The 15,994-nt window shown below is 42.0% G+C and overlaps 1 protein-coding gene across 6 annotated transcripts in view; it reads left to right on the forward strand.

Annotated features, from left to right (window-relative positions):
* TDRD9 (tudor domain containing 9) overlaps positions 1-15,994 on the forward strand; it is a 124,104-nt gene that overhangs the window by 21,238 nt on the left and 86,872 nt on the right. For 4 of the 6 annotated variants that reach the window (XM_016926799.4, XM_016926801.4, XM_016926800.4 and 1 more), the window contains exons 2-5: positions 6,075-6,181; positions 7,127-7,171; positions 13,443-13,540; positions 15,694-15,915. In XM_016926799.4, the coding sequence (XP_016782288.1) occupies positions 6,075-6,181; positions 7,127-7,171; positions 13,443-13,540; positions 15,694-15,915 (472 nt within the window). The remainder of the gene's footprint in view (positions 1-6,074; positions 6,182-7,126; positions 7,172-13,442; positions 13,541-15,693; positions 15,916-15,994) is intronic. The other 2 variants (XM_510193.9, XM_054666327.2) reach the window with 1 other exon arrangement.

The raw sequence follows: 15,994 nt of genomic DNA on the forward strand, positions 1-15,994 counted from the left end.
TCTGGTTATGCCACCCAGGGAGTCGTGCAATATGCATAACACAATGGTCAACCTCATATATTTGTGATTGCAACAATAACTTTGAAGGTTATGACTCATGAAGACACAGAAGCTCTAAACGCTGGCTTTGCCAATTTATTTTATTTTATTTTTGAAACAGGGTCTCACTCTGTCGCCCATGCTGGAGTGCCATGGCAGGATCTCGGCTCACTGCAACATCCGCCTCCCAGGTTCAAGTGATTCTCCTGCCTCAGCCTCCCGAGTAGCTGGGATTACAGGCGCCCACCCCGCCACTGCACCTGGCTAATTTTTGTATTTTTAGTAGAGACGGGGTTCCAACATTTTGGTCTCGAACTCCCGACCTCAGGTGATCCGCCCGCCTCGTCCTCCCAAAGTGCTGGGATTACAGGCATGAGCCACCATGCCCGGCCAGCTTTGCCAATTTAAACAAATCAGGCCCTGCCCTGCCCTGCCCTCTTCTGTTTCCTTCCTTCCTTTTTTTTTTTTCTTTTGATGGGCCCTGCCCTCTTTCCTTCCTTCCTTTTTTTTTTTGATGGAGTTTCGCTCTTGTTGCCCAGGCTGGAGTGCCGTGGCGCAATCTCGGCTCACCGCAACCTCCGCCTCCCAGGTTCAAGCGATTCTCCTGCCTCAGCCTCCCTAGTAGCTGGGATTATAGGCACATGCCACCATGCCTGGCTAATTTTGTTATTTTTAGTAGAGACAGGGTTTCTCCATGTTGGTTAGGCTGGGCTTGGACTCCCAACCTCAGGTGATCCAACTGCTTCAGCCTCCCAAAGTGCTGGGATTACAGGCATGAGCCACCGCATACAGCCGGTTTCTATTTCATAATCAAATAAATGTCCCTTCTTCCACCACAATGATTAAACTATGTATTTGGTTCCAGGAGGTATTTTCTTTGTCAGTTATTGTGCTGAGCAATTTAATCTTGAATTTAGAAACTAATCTTCTTATGAAGAACACAGGAAGATGACGCCAGGTCTAGGACTTGGAAGTCTGCATTATGGAAGGATATGGAAATGTGACATTTGATCACGGGAGGTTAGAGAGAATGTTAGAGGTTCAGTCTAGTAAATAATGGACCAGATACACTATGTGAATGAAATATTGTGTACCTCATCTATTTGCTCATCAAACGCTTAGCAAAAACTGCATGTGTGAAATGTGTCAGAGTCAAAATGGAGTCATTAATGTTAAAACCCTGACAAACAGAGCCAGGGAAGGCCATGAAGAGAGGAGTCTCACACTTGTATGTTTTATAACAAAAAAGACTCTACAAAACCCACAACCTTGCACAAAGGCCATCACAACCTTTCTCAAAGAATATTTCTCCAAGGACATCTGCCCAGCCACTGCTTGACCAGCTTCAGACTAGCATCACCCTGTTTGTGATCTTTGTAGCCAAGGATAATTATTTCAGAACAATTGTGTACTACTCATTTTTCCCTTTAAAACCTTTGTCTTTCTTTACTTCCCTGAATACACAAATCATTTACTGTGCTATGTGTAATTCCCATCGCAATGCTTTATTCCCAAATAAAGATCTTTCCTTGTTAAAAAAACAACAAAAAAATCCATCAATTTTTCAGAGAGTGCCCTAAACACAATTTTATATGCCTCACTGGTTGTTAGGTTATTCCTGCACTTGACTTTATCGTTGTTTACTACTAGTAAAAAGCAGCATTGCCAAATAATCCCTGATTTTCCACTAAAATGATGTTAAGCTTTTTGAAAAGTTCAGGTTAAACTTACTGTTGTTAGATTAATGTATTTGTTGCTTCCCTTTATCTGGAATGTGTCATTAGCTTTTTTATTTTAACCCCCTTTAATTCTTAATTCCATGACTTAAGGTTTGAGAGCTAAACACTGGGACTTCTGGATAACACACTGACAGTTTGCATAATTATAATCGGCATTGTACATAGAAAGGATATGGCTACCTTTTGTTAAATCTGCACTTTCTAAATATCAAAAAAGGGAAATGAAGTATAAATTTTTGTATAATGTGTTTGAAACATTTTATTTGCTTAATATTAGGGCTTTGCCCCTTTCCTGTCAGTCTCTTGGGATCCTGTGTAGAAGCTGTTCTCATTAAACACCAGTTAAGTCCATTCTGTGGTACTAGCTACTAATTCAGTTTTATATTCTACCTCACAATTTAAATAAACTGAAATATTTCTTTTTTTTTTTCTTTTTTCTTTTCTTTTTTTTGAGACAGAGTCTTGCTGTGTCGCCCAGGCTGGAGTGCAGTGGCGTGATCTTGGCTCACTGCAAGCTCCGCCTCCCGAGTTCACGCCATTCTCCTGCCTCAGCCTCTGGAGTAGCTGGGACCACAGGTGCCTGCCACCATGCCCGGCTAATTTTTTTTGTATTTTTAGTAGAGACGGGGGTTTCACCTTATTAGCCAGGGTGGTCTCGATCTCCTGACCTTGTGATCTGCCCGCCTTGGCCTCCCAAAGTGCTGGGATTACAGGCGTGAGCCACCATGCCCAGCCATAAAAGGAAATATTTTTTAAAAAAGTTAAGATGGTAAGTTTTATGTTATATATATACACGTATATATATATGTATATACGTGTATATATATGTGTATATATGTGTATGTGTGTGTGTGTGTGTGTATATATATATATATATATTTTTTTTTTTTTGAGGCAGAGTCTCGCTCGTTCGCCCAGGCTGGAGTGCAGTGGTGCGATCTCAGCTCACTGCAAGCTCCGCCTCCCGGGTTCACGCCAATCTTCCTGCCTCAGCTTCCCGAGTATCTGGGACTACAGGCGCCTGCCACCACACCTGGCTAATTTTTTGTATTTTTAGTAGAGACGGGGTTTCACCGTGTTAGCCAGGATGGTCTTGATCTCTTGACCTCATGATCCGCCCACCTCGGCCTCCCAAAGTGCTGGGATTACAGGCGTGAGCCACTGTGCTTGGCCTTATGTTATATATATTTGCCACAATAAAAAGATTGAAAAAAATGCAGTTAATATTTAAGGAGAAACTGATATTGAATTTCTTTTTTTCAGTATTTTAATTAAAATACTACTGCATTTACCTTTTAAAGTTAAAAGTCACATTTCTATGCGTTTTATTCTTATCTTAGTGATTTATAGGAATTCTCTCTCTCTTTTTTTTTTTTTTTTTTTTTTTTTAAAAGACAGAGTCTCACTCTGTCGCCCAGGCTGGAGTGCAGTGGTGCGATCTTGGTGTACTGCAACCTCTGCCTCTAGGTTTCAGGCACTTCTCCTGCCTCAGCCTCCCGAGTAGCTGGGATTACAGGTGCTCGCCACCACGTTGGGCTAATTTTTGTATTTTTAGTAGAGATGAGGTTTCACCATGTTGGCCAGGCTGGTCTCAAACTCCTGACCTCAGGTGATCCACCCGCCTTGACCTCCCAAAGTGCTAGGATTACAGGCATGAGCCACCATGCCCAGCCAGGAATTAAAGTTTTGCTGCAAATGTTTTCTTTCGGATGATCACCTGCTCCCCTTCACCTGGTCAGAGCCATGCTGTTAAACTAAAAGTCAGATATTGTTATTTCTCTCTCTGCTCAAAACCCATCTTATTCAGAACAAAAGCCAAAATCTTTATAATTACTCCCAGCTCCTCCCTGATACTTCAGCTCTTCTCCATACCCTTCTGCTCCCTACCCTCCATTTCTCATCATCCTCTTCCCGCCCCCTCCTGTGGGAGCCACCCAGGCATCTTGACTCTCTCAGCTGCACCTGGTACACTGTTATTGTTGAGTGAATTAATGAGTAAATGTCAGGCAAACAGTAACCAGAGGAATGCTGATATTTTGGAACAGGTAAAAGTTGGCTTTGATGCAAACAGCATTTTATTAAAGTGTATTAGACAGGATTCTCCAGAGAAACAGGACTAATAAGATATATATAGATCTGTAAGAGGGGGAGATTGGTGATGATACTTGGCGCACGTGATTATGGAGGCTGAGACGTCTCACTATATACCTTCTGCAAGCTGGAGAAGAAGGAAAGTTGGTGGTGAAATTCAGTCTGAATTTGAAGGCCTAGGAACCAGGGTAACTGATGCTGTAACTCCCAATCCAAGGCAAAGCCTGAGAACCTGGGATGGGAGATGGCCGGTGTCAATCTCGGAGCCTGAGGGTCTGAGAATCAGGAACTCTAGTGTCCCAGGGCAGGAGAGACTGGATGTCCCAGTTCAAAAAGAGAGTATTTACCCTTCCTTATCCTTTTTGTTCTGCCCGGGTGGGCTCTCAGTGGACTCGGTAATGCCCATCCATGTTACTGAGGCAGGTCTTCTTTACTCAGCCTACTGATTCAAATGCTAACCTCTTCCTGAAACACCCTGACACAGCCAGAAAAAATGTTTTACCAGCTATCTGGGCATCCCTTGGCCCAGTCAAGTTGACATAAAATTAATCATTACATAAAGTTTGTCTCAAATTTCAAGAATCAGTATCATATAGTCTCTTTGACAACAGTGCATTTAAACCAGACACTGATGAGGAAAACATAGTTGATAGCATATAATACATATCACAATTGTCTTTTTTCACTTAATATTCTGGACATGTTTATCTATTGGCATGAATAGAGCCATGACACTTTAAAAATGATACACATTAACTAAGGTATGCCATTGTTTTAGCTTGTCCCCTGTTGGACATGTTTTTCAGGTTTTAATTATTACAAATATTATGAAAATATACCCTTCCTCCCTGGAATCCTTAATAGCGTCACCCGATTTTAATTTTGTCCACATCTCTAATCAGCATCTTACGTATCTATTATGTCTCCTTCACAAGAATAGTAGTTTCATGTGGGCAAGGACTTTGTTTTGTTTCCTGCTATATCTTTAGTGTTGGAGACAGTGCCTTTTGTGCAGTAGGTGTTCAGTAAGTATTTGCTAAACAAATGAATGTTTCCATGCATGTCTTTGCATGTGCTTCGTTTACATGTGCTGATGTTTAACAAAGATTCTGAGGAAAAGTTGGATTGTAGGAGACGTGTGTTTTAAGTTTTGGTTAGTTTTTAGTTTTTATTTGATTTATTTTTTTTGAGATGGAATGTGGCTCTGTTGCCCAGGCTGGAGTGCAGTGGCACCATCTTGGCTCACTGCAACCTCCGCCTCCTGGGTTTAAGTGATTCTGCTACCTTAGCCTCTCGAGTAGCTGGGATTACAGGGACCTGCCACTACACCCAGTTAATTTTTGTATTTTTAGTAGAGACAGGGTTTCACCATGTTGGCCAGGCTGGTCTTGAACTCCTGACCTCAAGTGATCCGCCCGCCTTGGTCTCCCAAAGTGCTGGGATTACAGGCGTGAGCCACTGTGCCTAGCCTGTTTATTTTTTTTTTGAAACAGGGTCTCGCTTTGTTGCCTAGGCTGGAGTGCAGTGGCATAATCTTGGCTCACTGCAACCTCCACTTCCTGACTCAAGGGATCCTCCAGCCCCAGCCTGCTGAGTAGCTGGGACCACAGGCATGAGCCCACACCCGGCTCATTTCTATATTTTTTATAGAGATGGGGTTTCACCATGTTGCCCAGGCTGGTCTCGAACTTCTGAGCACAAAGTGATCCAGCCGCCTTGGCCTCCCAAAGTGCTGGGATTACAGGTGTGAACCACCATGCCTGGCTGTTTTAAGTTTTAATTAGCTGATTTCAGCTACTCAGGAGGCTGAGGTGGGAGGATTGCTTGAACTTAGGAGGTTGAGGTTACAGTGAGCTATGATCAGAGCACTGTACTCTAGCCTGGGTGATAGAGAGAGACCTTGCCTCAAAAAAATGATACTGCAAACTACCCTTCAGAATAAGTGGTCATACCCATTTACCATAAATGTATCTCTCCTCATAAATATTCTGAAAATATTTGCTCTTTTTGCCAATTTGATGGGTGAAAAAATGGTTTGTCATTGTTTTAATTTGCATCTGCCTGGTAACTGAGTTTGAGTGTATATTCATTTGTTTATTGACTATTTGCATTTTTTCCTGTGACTTAATGTGAAAAACTTGTCTAGTACACAAGGGTTTCTTGGCTTTTTGGAAATAGTATACTAACTTTTACTATTCTTTTCAGGTCACTCAGCCAAAGGAGCTCAGAAGTAGAGTATATTAACAAATACAGACAGCTCGAAGCACAAGAGCTTGATGTGTGTCGCAGTGTCCAACCAGCCAGTGGGCCAGGTAAACAGGTCTCTTTAAATATTTTAGATAGGATGCATGAGTGGTTCACATGCTAAAATATTAGGTTCATAGTGCATGCCTGTAATTCCAGCTACTCAGGAGGCTGAGGTGGGAGGATCACTTAAGGCCGGAATTTAACACTAGCCTGGGCAACATGGTGACACTCTGTCTCTACAAAAAATAAAAAAACTAGCTGGATGTGGTGGTGTGCATCTGTAATCCCAGCTACTCGGGAGGCTGTGGTGAGAGGGTCACTTGAGGCTAGGAGTTCAGGTTCATCCTGGGCAACATACGGAGACCCTCTCTTTAAAAAAAAAAAAAAAAAAAAAAAAAAAAAAATATGATTATTAGGCCAGGCGCAGTGGCTCATGCCTGTAATCCCAGCACTTTGGGAGGCCGAGGCAGGTGGATCACGAGGTCAGGAGATTGAGACCATCCTGACCAACAGGGTAAAACCCCGTCTCTACTAAAAATACAAAAATTAGCTGGGTGTGGTGGCGTGTGCCTGTAATCTCAGCTACATGGGAGGCTGAGGCAGGAGAATCACTTGAACCTGGGAGGCAGAGATTACAGTGAGCCAAGATCGTGCCACTGCATTCCAGCCTGGCAACAGAGTGAGACTCCGTCTCAAAAAAAAGAAAAAATTATTAGAAGCCTTTAAGAAATATAGTGGCGAATACAAAAATTAGCCGAGCATGGTGGTGCATGCCTGTAGTCCCAGCTACTGGAGAGGCTGAGGCAAGAGAATCGCTTGAACTGGGAGGCAGAGGTTGCAGTGAGCTGAGATCATCCTAAATAGTCTGTTCTTCGGAAGACTAATAATGGTTTCTTACCTTGCTATTAATTAAAACTACTTTTTTTTACAATAAAGATATTAAAATGACATTTTAAACAATGCAGAAATGTATAAAATAAAAAAGTAAAAGGTCCTTCTTAAATTCCCAGTTCCCAAGAGTACAACTGTTCAGAGTTCACCGTTAGTTACTTTCTGTGAGTATGGAATTTTTTTCTGAGCAAATTATCTTACTAGCACCAAGCCCTATTCATATGCTAGAAGTTATCTTTTGATTGTTTTTGCTTTATGAGAGGTCATCTGTCATAGATTTCTGCTAGTTCAGTTGAGAAGCTCTGCCTCCTGTCCTGCCATCCTGCGTATTAGTGTGCTCAGAGTCGGGCACAAATGTGGGTTCAAGTAACACTTTCTTTTTTAGCCTTTTAAAAAGTATGAAATACCGTCGATACATAATAGTAGATTAATCCTTATCATTCTTGGGATTGATTTGGGCTTCTTGACTGTACCAATTAGTACCTTTTAATTAGTCCAGGAAAATTCTGAGCCATCATCTATGGCCCACTCTTTCATTTAGTTTTGTGTTTTTCATTTTTTTGGTCAGTGTGCTCTCTTCTGGTTAATTTCTGCTAGATCTGTCACCTTAAGGTAAAAGCAGCCTTTGGTTCTTTGCCTCCCTTTCTGTGTTCTTGCCTCATCACAGGCTTTGGCCTGGTGTCTCCTTGCTATTTCATCAGCCCTTTGGTGCTTTTAAGGAGAGGTTTGTGTATTTCATCTAACATCTTTAGTTGACCTCAGGAAGGAGATTTGTCTGAACAACCCAGTGTATTAACAGAAGTGAGCATTCACAGTGTATGTTATCTCTGGTCCAATTTCTACTTATGCCAAGAAAAGTACAAAGTTGTACGTATAAGAATGTTTATTGAATTGTTACTTAATCTATGGGAAGTCTTAAGAATCTCCTATATGCCAGTGACCAGAGGATTGGTGACTTTGGTCTTTTGTACAAAGGAAGAGTACTGTGCAGCTTTGGAGGTAGGAAGTAGCCATATGTGTTATTGTGGAAAGAGAGCCATCATCTAATACTTCTGTTTGGAAAGCACATTAGTTAGTTTATAGATGACTCTGTGTGATGTGATCCTTCTTGTCACACTCACGTACTGGCCCAGGGGCACAGGCAGCAGCCCGGCACACCCTGCGTGCTGGGCCTGTAGCGTGCCGGATGGATTACCACTCTTTAGGACTAGCTAGATTACAAATGAATGCCTGTAACTCAAAGTGTCTGTTCTCATACTTTTAAGTTCATATGTGAAACTCTCTTTGCTTTCTTTATACATGGTATCATAATATATTTGGGGCTTTTCTCTGGGCAGTCGGATCAACTATGGCTTTGGCTACTTATGGAGGTTTGGGCTACTTAGCCACTGACATTTATCAAGGTGTGTTCCAGGGGCTGTATGAGACAGTGAGAATATGACAAGTAAAAAAGACTTTAACTCTGATCATCTCTGATCATTGTAGAGATGATCATTTAGTCATCCAGTTACACAAATAAATGCTTTTTGGAAATAAGTTATCTGAAAGCCAGCTCTATGGGGGCGTAAAACAAGGATTTGACTTGGGCTGTGGTGTCAGGAAAGTAACAGTTGAGCTTTGATCTGAAGGGTGAGTGGACCTTACTGAGGCAGTGTGGGGGTGCAGGGAGGGAAATGTGTGCAGAGGCCTTGTGCTGGGAGGAAGCCTGGTATTCCAGCCCTGAAAGAGGGGCCAGTGCTGCTAGGGAGTAGACAGTGGGTGTGGGAGGGCTGGGCAGGGTCAGCTGGAGGCTAATAGCCTCCTAAAGAGGTCCATGTTCTAATCCCCAGGACCTGTGAATATGTCACCTTCATGGTAAAGGGGTCTTTGCAGATGCAAATTAAGGATCTTGAGATGGGAAGATTTTCCAGGTGGGCCTAATGTCATCACAGGGTTTTTCCTAGAGGGAAGCAGGAAGATCAGTCAGTAGTAGATGTGACAACAGAAGTCATAGGTTGGAGTGATACAAGGAAGAGGCCATGAGCCAATGCAGGCAGCTTCTCCATGGCTGATAAGGCAAGGGAATAGATTCTTCTTTACAGAGCCTCCGGAAGGATCCAGCAGCCATGCCAACACCTTGTCCTTCTCATCTTTGAACCTCTGCTTCCAGAACTGTAAGAGAATAAATGCATGTTTTAAGCCACTGAGTTTGAGGTAAAATGTGACAGCAGCAGTAAAAAACTAACACACTTGTATTGGATGAGGTTGGATGAGATAGGCAAGACTAGTAATAGGGCCTGTGGGCTGTAATGAAGAGTTTTGGTCTTCATACTCAGAGCAGTGGGAAGCTATGAAAGTTTCCATGCTTTTCTTGGGATGACTGTGAAGGGAGGAAGGGGGTGTCATGTGTTTAGATTTGTGTTTTACAAAAAATGCTTTGGTCATATTTTTGAGAGTTGATTGGAGGGGGCCAGAGTGGACCTGAGGAGAATTGGAGGCATTGTCCTAGTCCAGGTGAGACTTGATGGTGTCTTTGACAGAGGATGGCAGTGGAGGAGGAGAGCCAGTTGAAGGACAAACCGGACAGGAATTGGTGATGCCTTGGACACAGGGTGAGGGAGGAGGCCACAGGAGGCAGAGAGGTGCTGTCCACTTCTTTTTCCTTGAGATGAGGTCTTGCTATGTTGCCCAGGTAGGCCTTGAACTCCTAGGCTCAAGTGATCCTCCAGCCTCAGCTTCCTGAATAGCTGGGATTGTAAACATGTCACCATCATGTCTGCTAAATGTTTTGAAGTGTTGAAGTGCCTCTGGAGCATTGAAGAAATAAGGTCAGGTTATCTGTGTGTGTGTGTGTGTGTGTGTGTGTATGTATACATACACACACACACACAGACACAAAGCTATTTCTATGTCTATTTCTATTAAAACCATGAGATTACACTGATGCCTCTAATTCCAGTCCAGTGCCACAGGTTTCAGCATGAACATTTTGTTATATCCAGTTATAAAATAATTTGATTCAAAACACTTTTGATTTTGGTCTGATACAGGTGTTTTTCACTTATAAGTATTAAAAATTATTTCTAAATAGAAATCCAAGGACACCCATTCAGTGAATTTCTATCGATTACAGTAGAATCATTTTACATGGTTAAAGATTAATCATTTTTTAAAAACTGAGATTTATTTGCATTGATAAATGAAATCTTTCCTAACAGTGTGAGCCTAGTTCTAGGTTGTCGACTCCTGAAGGGTTCTGTTGCTTTCACACAACAATTTGAATTTGTCCTGGGATACAGTCTTTAGATTGTAGTTAAATTCCACAGTGCTGCCTCCTTTTAAATGTGGTGATATATTTAGTGGCTGTTTTCATCCTCCTCTTAGCTTTTCTTCTGGTTTTAAGAGAATGGCCCATGTGGAATGTCTAATAACCGAAAGAGAAACGTTATTCTTCCTTCAAGTTAATTTTGTATTCAGAATACTAGTCCATATTTTGAGAAAGTCATATATAATTATCTATTTTGAAGATTTAATTTTATGGTTAAATCAGTAATCCAGTAATTAAAATTATTTTCTGTAATATATAGTGTGTAGATTTGAAGATAAGTCTTAAGTTCACCATGTGAGCTGACATACTTACCACTTAAAATTCCTTACGTGCTGTTTAGAACCTCTAGGTGCTGAACTTTTTGGTTAGATTTCATATTTGGTTGATGGTGATATAGTGATATGTCTTAGTGAAGAGAACTAGCAATTTTTATGGCTTCCAGTTTTCCCCAGTTCATGTAAAACATTGTGTTGTTAATCATGTAGGATAAAGAGACAGCAAGAAAATAAGAATAGTCAATTTTAAGGTTGAGCTGTTCCTCATGCCGTTTTTGGATTTTTGCTTTGTTGTATGTAGTTTGTTGATTTGCCTTAAATTATCCGTGATGGATTTCCTTCTTTTTCTGTTGCTGATGCAAAGGTGCGAGAGCCACACAGCTGGGAACATTTCTGCTGTTTGGTTTCCTGTCTGCCCTTTGGCAGTGTACGCGGAGGCAGGACTTGATTTGTGCTGGGTCTGCTTCAGCCAGTGACCTAAAAACGTCAGCTTGTGTTTTGCGTTACATGGAGAAGGGGCTATAGTATAGACAGTACCGTTAGGACTTCTGGCATTTTTTCTTGTAAAATTTCTGTCTTTAAGTAGCAGTCTTCAAAATGCACGTAATCAAGTAATGTAAGCCAATATTGTCTAAGTAACAGGGCTTGTTTAGCGGCATGTGAGCCAGGGCTTGAAGTCTTTTAGCAAAACGAACGTGGCTGCAGCCTTTTTCGTCTTTCTGAAAGAATCTTTGTCACCTTCTTTCCCCTTTGAATAGCCCTTCCTCAGCTTTGTACTCCCATCCTGTTCCTCACTAGAATACTTGCCTCTCCCTTTGTCTGCATGCTGTGTCTGGGCTCAGGGCCTTCTTTCTCTCAGTCCAGTTCACAAGGGCCATGGGGATTCTCTTCCCCTTCTTTCACTATGTTCAAGAAGGCCTAGGTATATTAACTGGGAAAACAAGAAGGCATCAGTAATTACCATAGCACTGAGAAGAGGAATGGAAGGAAAGTGAGACGTGATAATGGAAAGAAAATCCCTGTTTTAGTAAACTTGGCAATCACTAGTTAGGCTGATTAGAAGATTAAAAAGCCATAGGTCAGGCGTGGTGGCTCATGCCTGTAATCTCAGCAATTTGGGAGGCCGAGATCAGGAGTTCAAGACCAGCCTGACCAACATGGTGAAACCCCATCTCTACTAAAAATACAAAAATTAGCCGGGTGTGGTGGTGGGCACCTGTAATCCCAGCTACTCAGGAGGCCGAGGGAGGAGAATCGCTTGAACCCAGGAGGCAGAGGTTGCAGTGAGCCGAGATCGCGCCACTGCACTCCAGCCTGGGGGACAGAGCAAGACTCTGTCCAGAAAAAGAAAAAAGAAAAAAGAAAAAAAAAAAGCCATATCAGCAGGACAGCTTTCCTGAGTTAGGGGTCACTAATATTTTAGGAAGAACATACTCACAAAGAAGCCATTTTTGCTTTGAGAAAGTATGACAGATCTGGCTACTCTGTTTATAGAATTGAGAACAGGGACCACATAACTTTGATTCAAATGTGGGAAAATAGCCACATTTTAATTACATGTTATTAGACCAGTTAGGAAAATGGGAATATATGTAGGGAAAAGATGTAGGAAAACAAGAGAGAAGCCTGGTTTTATTAGGAAAGGCCGAGGGTGACACAGCAGGAGATGCTGGTGAGAAACAAGGGGCTGATAGGAAGGGAAGGTGAGTCATGGGGTAAGGGGATGAGTGTGGTGCTAAATTTGGCTGAGAGTTTATTTTGGAAGTAAAACTTATTTCCCAGCAAAAGTTTGTCTTCCGTGAGTTTTGATGATTTGTCAGTTTGTCACGTGATGACCAGAGGTTTAGAATTTGTAGTGCAGCCAGAGAGCAGGGCATGTTTTTACAAGAGGGCAGAGAAGTGTGCCTGGTCAGAGCTCTGTATCATGTATCCTGAGCAGAGGCAAGCTGCCTGCTTTCCTGATACCTGTATTTCATAAATTGTTTGATTTATTTATTGCTATCACTGATGTATTTTAGTAGCAGGGAATGCACACTTAAATTGATGCATTCTGTTGAAATTTCAAGGAAAAGTTTTCTCTTTAACTGTTTTGGTACCACTGAATCAGCAATGAGTGCATGTTTTACAGGCCTGTTTTAGAAGGCAGTGCTGAGCTTTGCAATATTGGTGGCTGTGATGGAGGGATAGAATGTTCTCAGTTTGCTTTTATACAAGATTAATAGTGGGCTGCTAAGGGAAGTTTCTTAAGAAATTAAACTTTTTATTTTAGCTTCGGGGGTGCATGTTCAGGTTTGTTACAAGAGTATATTGGGTGATGCTGAGGTTTGGGCTTCCATTGATCCCATCACCTGTATAGTGAACATAGTACCCAATAGGAAGTTTTTCAGCCCTTGCCCCTCCCTCCCTCTTCTTCTTGGAGTCCCTAGTGTCTGTTGTTCCCATCTTTATGTTCGCGTGTACCCAAGGTTTAGCTCCCAGTTGTGAGAACATTTAATATTTGGTTTTCTGTTTCTGTGTTAATTTGCTTAGATGGCCTCCAGCTGCATCCATGTTGCTTGCTGCAAAGGACATGATTTCATTCTTTTTTATGGCTGCATAGTATTCCATGGTGTATATGTACCATGTTTTCTTTATCCAATCCACCATTGATGGATACCTACGTTCGTTCCATGTCTTTGGTATTGCCCTGATGGCAGTTTTAGCCTGTAGAAAATGTATTTTTGTATTTGAGTGTGTGTGTGTGTGTGTGTGTGTGTGTGTATGTGTGTATGCTGTATATATAGATTAGAACATTGAGTTATCTTTTTCCAGATAAGAAATGGCATTGTATTTGTTTGTTTTGCCTTAATCCAGGTCCAAGGCCATCTTTCGCTAAATTAAGCAGTGTGACGTGCATCCCAGGGACAACTTATAAATATCCTGATTTGCCTATAAGTCGATACAAGGAAGAGGTAAAATTGTTTTGTTATACTGTAATTTTGCTGTTTGAATACATGTCTGAGGCCCAATACTTTTGGTTTCTAATTTGAAAGTTACCAGTTGCCAGGTGAACACTTCTGTGGTGTACAAGGTTCTGTGGTGGATAAGAGGAGGGTGTGCTCAGGCCAACCTGCAGATGATTTTGTGTAGTAACCATATCGATGGCTTTTCTTTTGATCTGTGCTTTAATTTCTTTAGTCTTCGCCTGAGTACATCTTCTAACATTTAGTTTATCTAGTCTTTCCTTCCTCAAAATATCTGCAAGTAAACACTTAGTCTTCCCCAGGAGAGCTTCTTGTTTAAATAAACTCACTGCTAAATGTTTTTATGAAGCAAATGACATACCCTGGCATTTCCACTGGGTTTTCTTTACAGCGTTGGCCCTTTCTCTGCCTGTTGATTAATGTAATCAATCATTGACATACCATTGTATTAACAATGCCAGGCAGATGTAGCAGTAGGACGATTAAGTTCCTAATTACTTGCGTGTTATTAAGCATTGTTAAGAGTAAGCGTATCGGAACCTTTATTAACTGGAAGAAGGAGTTACAGATAAAACTAGAAATGTTTCAAATTTAATTTTTACTTTGCTTTAGAGTAAATCATGCAACTAAAAATTAGAGGCCAGTATTCAAATTAATTTGTATTCCCTGACCATATCAATTGTTAGAAGGATAAGAGCTTAAATAAGTTTAGAGTGGAGGTCGGGGAGTTCTGGAGGAGGAATTTGAGTGGAGTTTTAAAAATGCTGCATATAATCTGTAAGTGGGAAAGTGGAAGTTACTTGTTTCCAAATATGTCTGGAGGTGGGAGGATCACTTGAGGCCAGGAGTTCCAGACCAGCCTGGGCAACATAGCAAGACCTCATCTCTACAAAACACACCCCCCAAAATTAGTGGAATATGGTGGCACGTGCCAGTGGTCCTGGCTTGGGATGCTGAGGTGGCAGGATGGCTTGAGCTTAGGAGGTCAAAGCTGCAGTGAGCCATGATTGTGCCACTGCACTCCAGCCTGGGTGACAGAGCTAGAGCCTGTGTCTAAAAATAAATAAACAGATATTTAATAGATAAAAATATGTCTGAAGAATTTAAGATGACATTTTAAAACCACTTGAATGTAGTAACAGCTCTTTTTCTCATGTTCAGTAGAATTATTTGCAGATTCATTACAAAATGTTAATAGAAACTTGGGAAGAGTCATAGAAATCTAATTTTACATTTTCATTTTTACAGAAGCAGTTGAGACCCAGGAAGCTGGAGTTAACCTGGCCTGGTTTTTCCACAGCTATCACTAGTTACTGTTTTTTTGTTGTTGTTTTTGTTTTTTCTTTGTTTGTTTTGAGATGGAGGCTTGCTCTGTCGCCAGGCTGGAGTGCAGTGGCACGATCTTGGCTCACTGCAGCGTCTGTCTCCAGGGTTCAAGCAATTCTCCTGCTTCAACCTCCCAAGTAGCTGGGACTACAGGCGCGCTACCACGCCCAGCTAATTTTTGTATTTTTAGTAGAAGCAGGGTTTCACCATATTGGCCGGAATGGTCTCGATCTCTTGACCTCGTGATCCGCCCGCCTTGGCCTCCCAGAGTGCTGGGATTGCAGATGTGAGCCACTGTGCCTAGCCACTAATTACTGTTAAATAGGTAGTAGAGTTGCATTTAAGTGTGGCAACTGTTTGTCGCCTCCTTGCTCTCTTGTGTTGTGTTTAGAATGGTTAATTAATAACTTTAAGCAATTTGGGAAATTGCTGGTAATCCCAGCAATTTGGGAGGCTGAGGCAGGCGGATCACTTGATGTCAGGAGTTCAAGACCAGCCTGGCCAACACGGTGAAAGAAACCCTGTCTCTACCAGAAATACAAAAATTAGCTGGGTGTGGTGGTACACGCCTGTAGTCCCAGCTACTTGAGAGGCTGAGGCATGAGAATCGTTTGAACTCAGGAGACAGAGGTTGCAGTGAGCCGAGATTGTGCCCCTGCACTCCAGGCTGGGCAACAGAGCGAGACTCCATCTCAAACAAAACAAAACAAAACTTTAAGATGAAAGAAAAATAAATCCTGAAAGACTTCTTAATATAGGTGATACTTTACATTGCCATTTTGTGCTGATTTTGAAAGAATTTTTTAAATTTCTAGGTTGTGTCTTTGATAGAAAGTAATTCCGTGGTGATTATCCATGGGGCCACGGGAAGCGGTAAAAGCACTCAGCTCCCGCAGTATATCTTGGACCACTACGTTCAGCGCTCCGCCTACTGCAGCATTGTGGTCACCCAGCCCCGGAAGATAGGGGCAAGCAGCATCGCCAGGTGGATCAGTAAAGAGCGTGCCTGGACCCTGGGAGGTGTGGTGGGCTACCAGGTGAGACTGGGAGGGAGGGAGGGACTAAGAGAGCCAGCTGTCTCTCTATTCCTTAATTTTATTAAGTTTTTTTCTGTGT

Source organism: Pan troglodytes, chromosome 15, assembly GCF_028858775.2.
Source record: "Pan troglodytes isolate AG18354 chromosome 15, NHGRI_mPanTro3-v2.0_pri, whole genome shotgun sequence".
NCBI lineage: Eukaryota > Metazoa > Chordata > Mammalia > Primates > Hominidae > Pan > Pan troglodytes.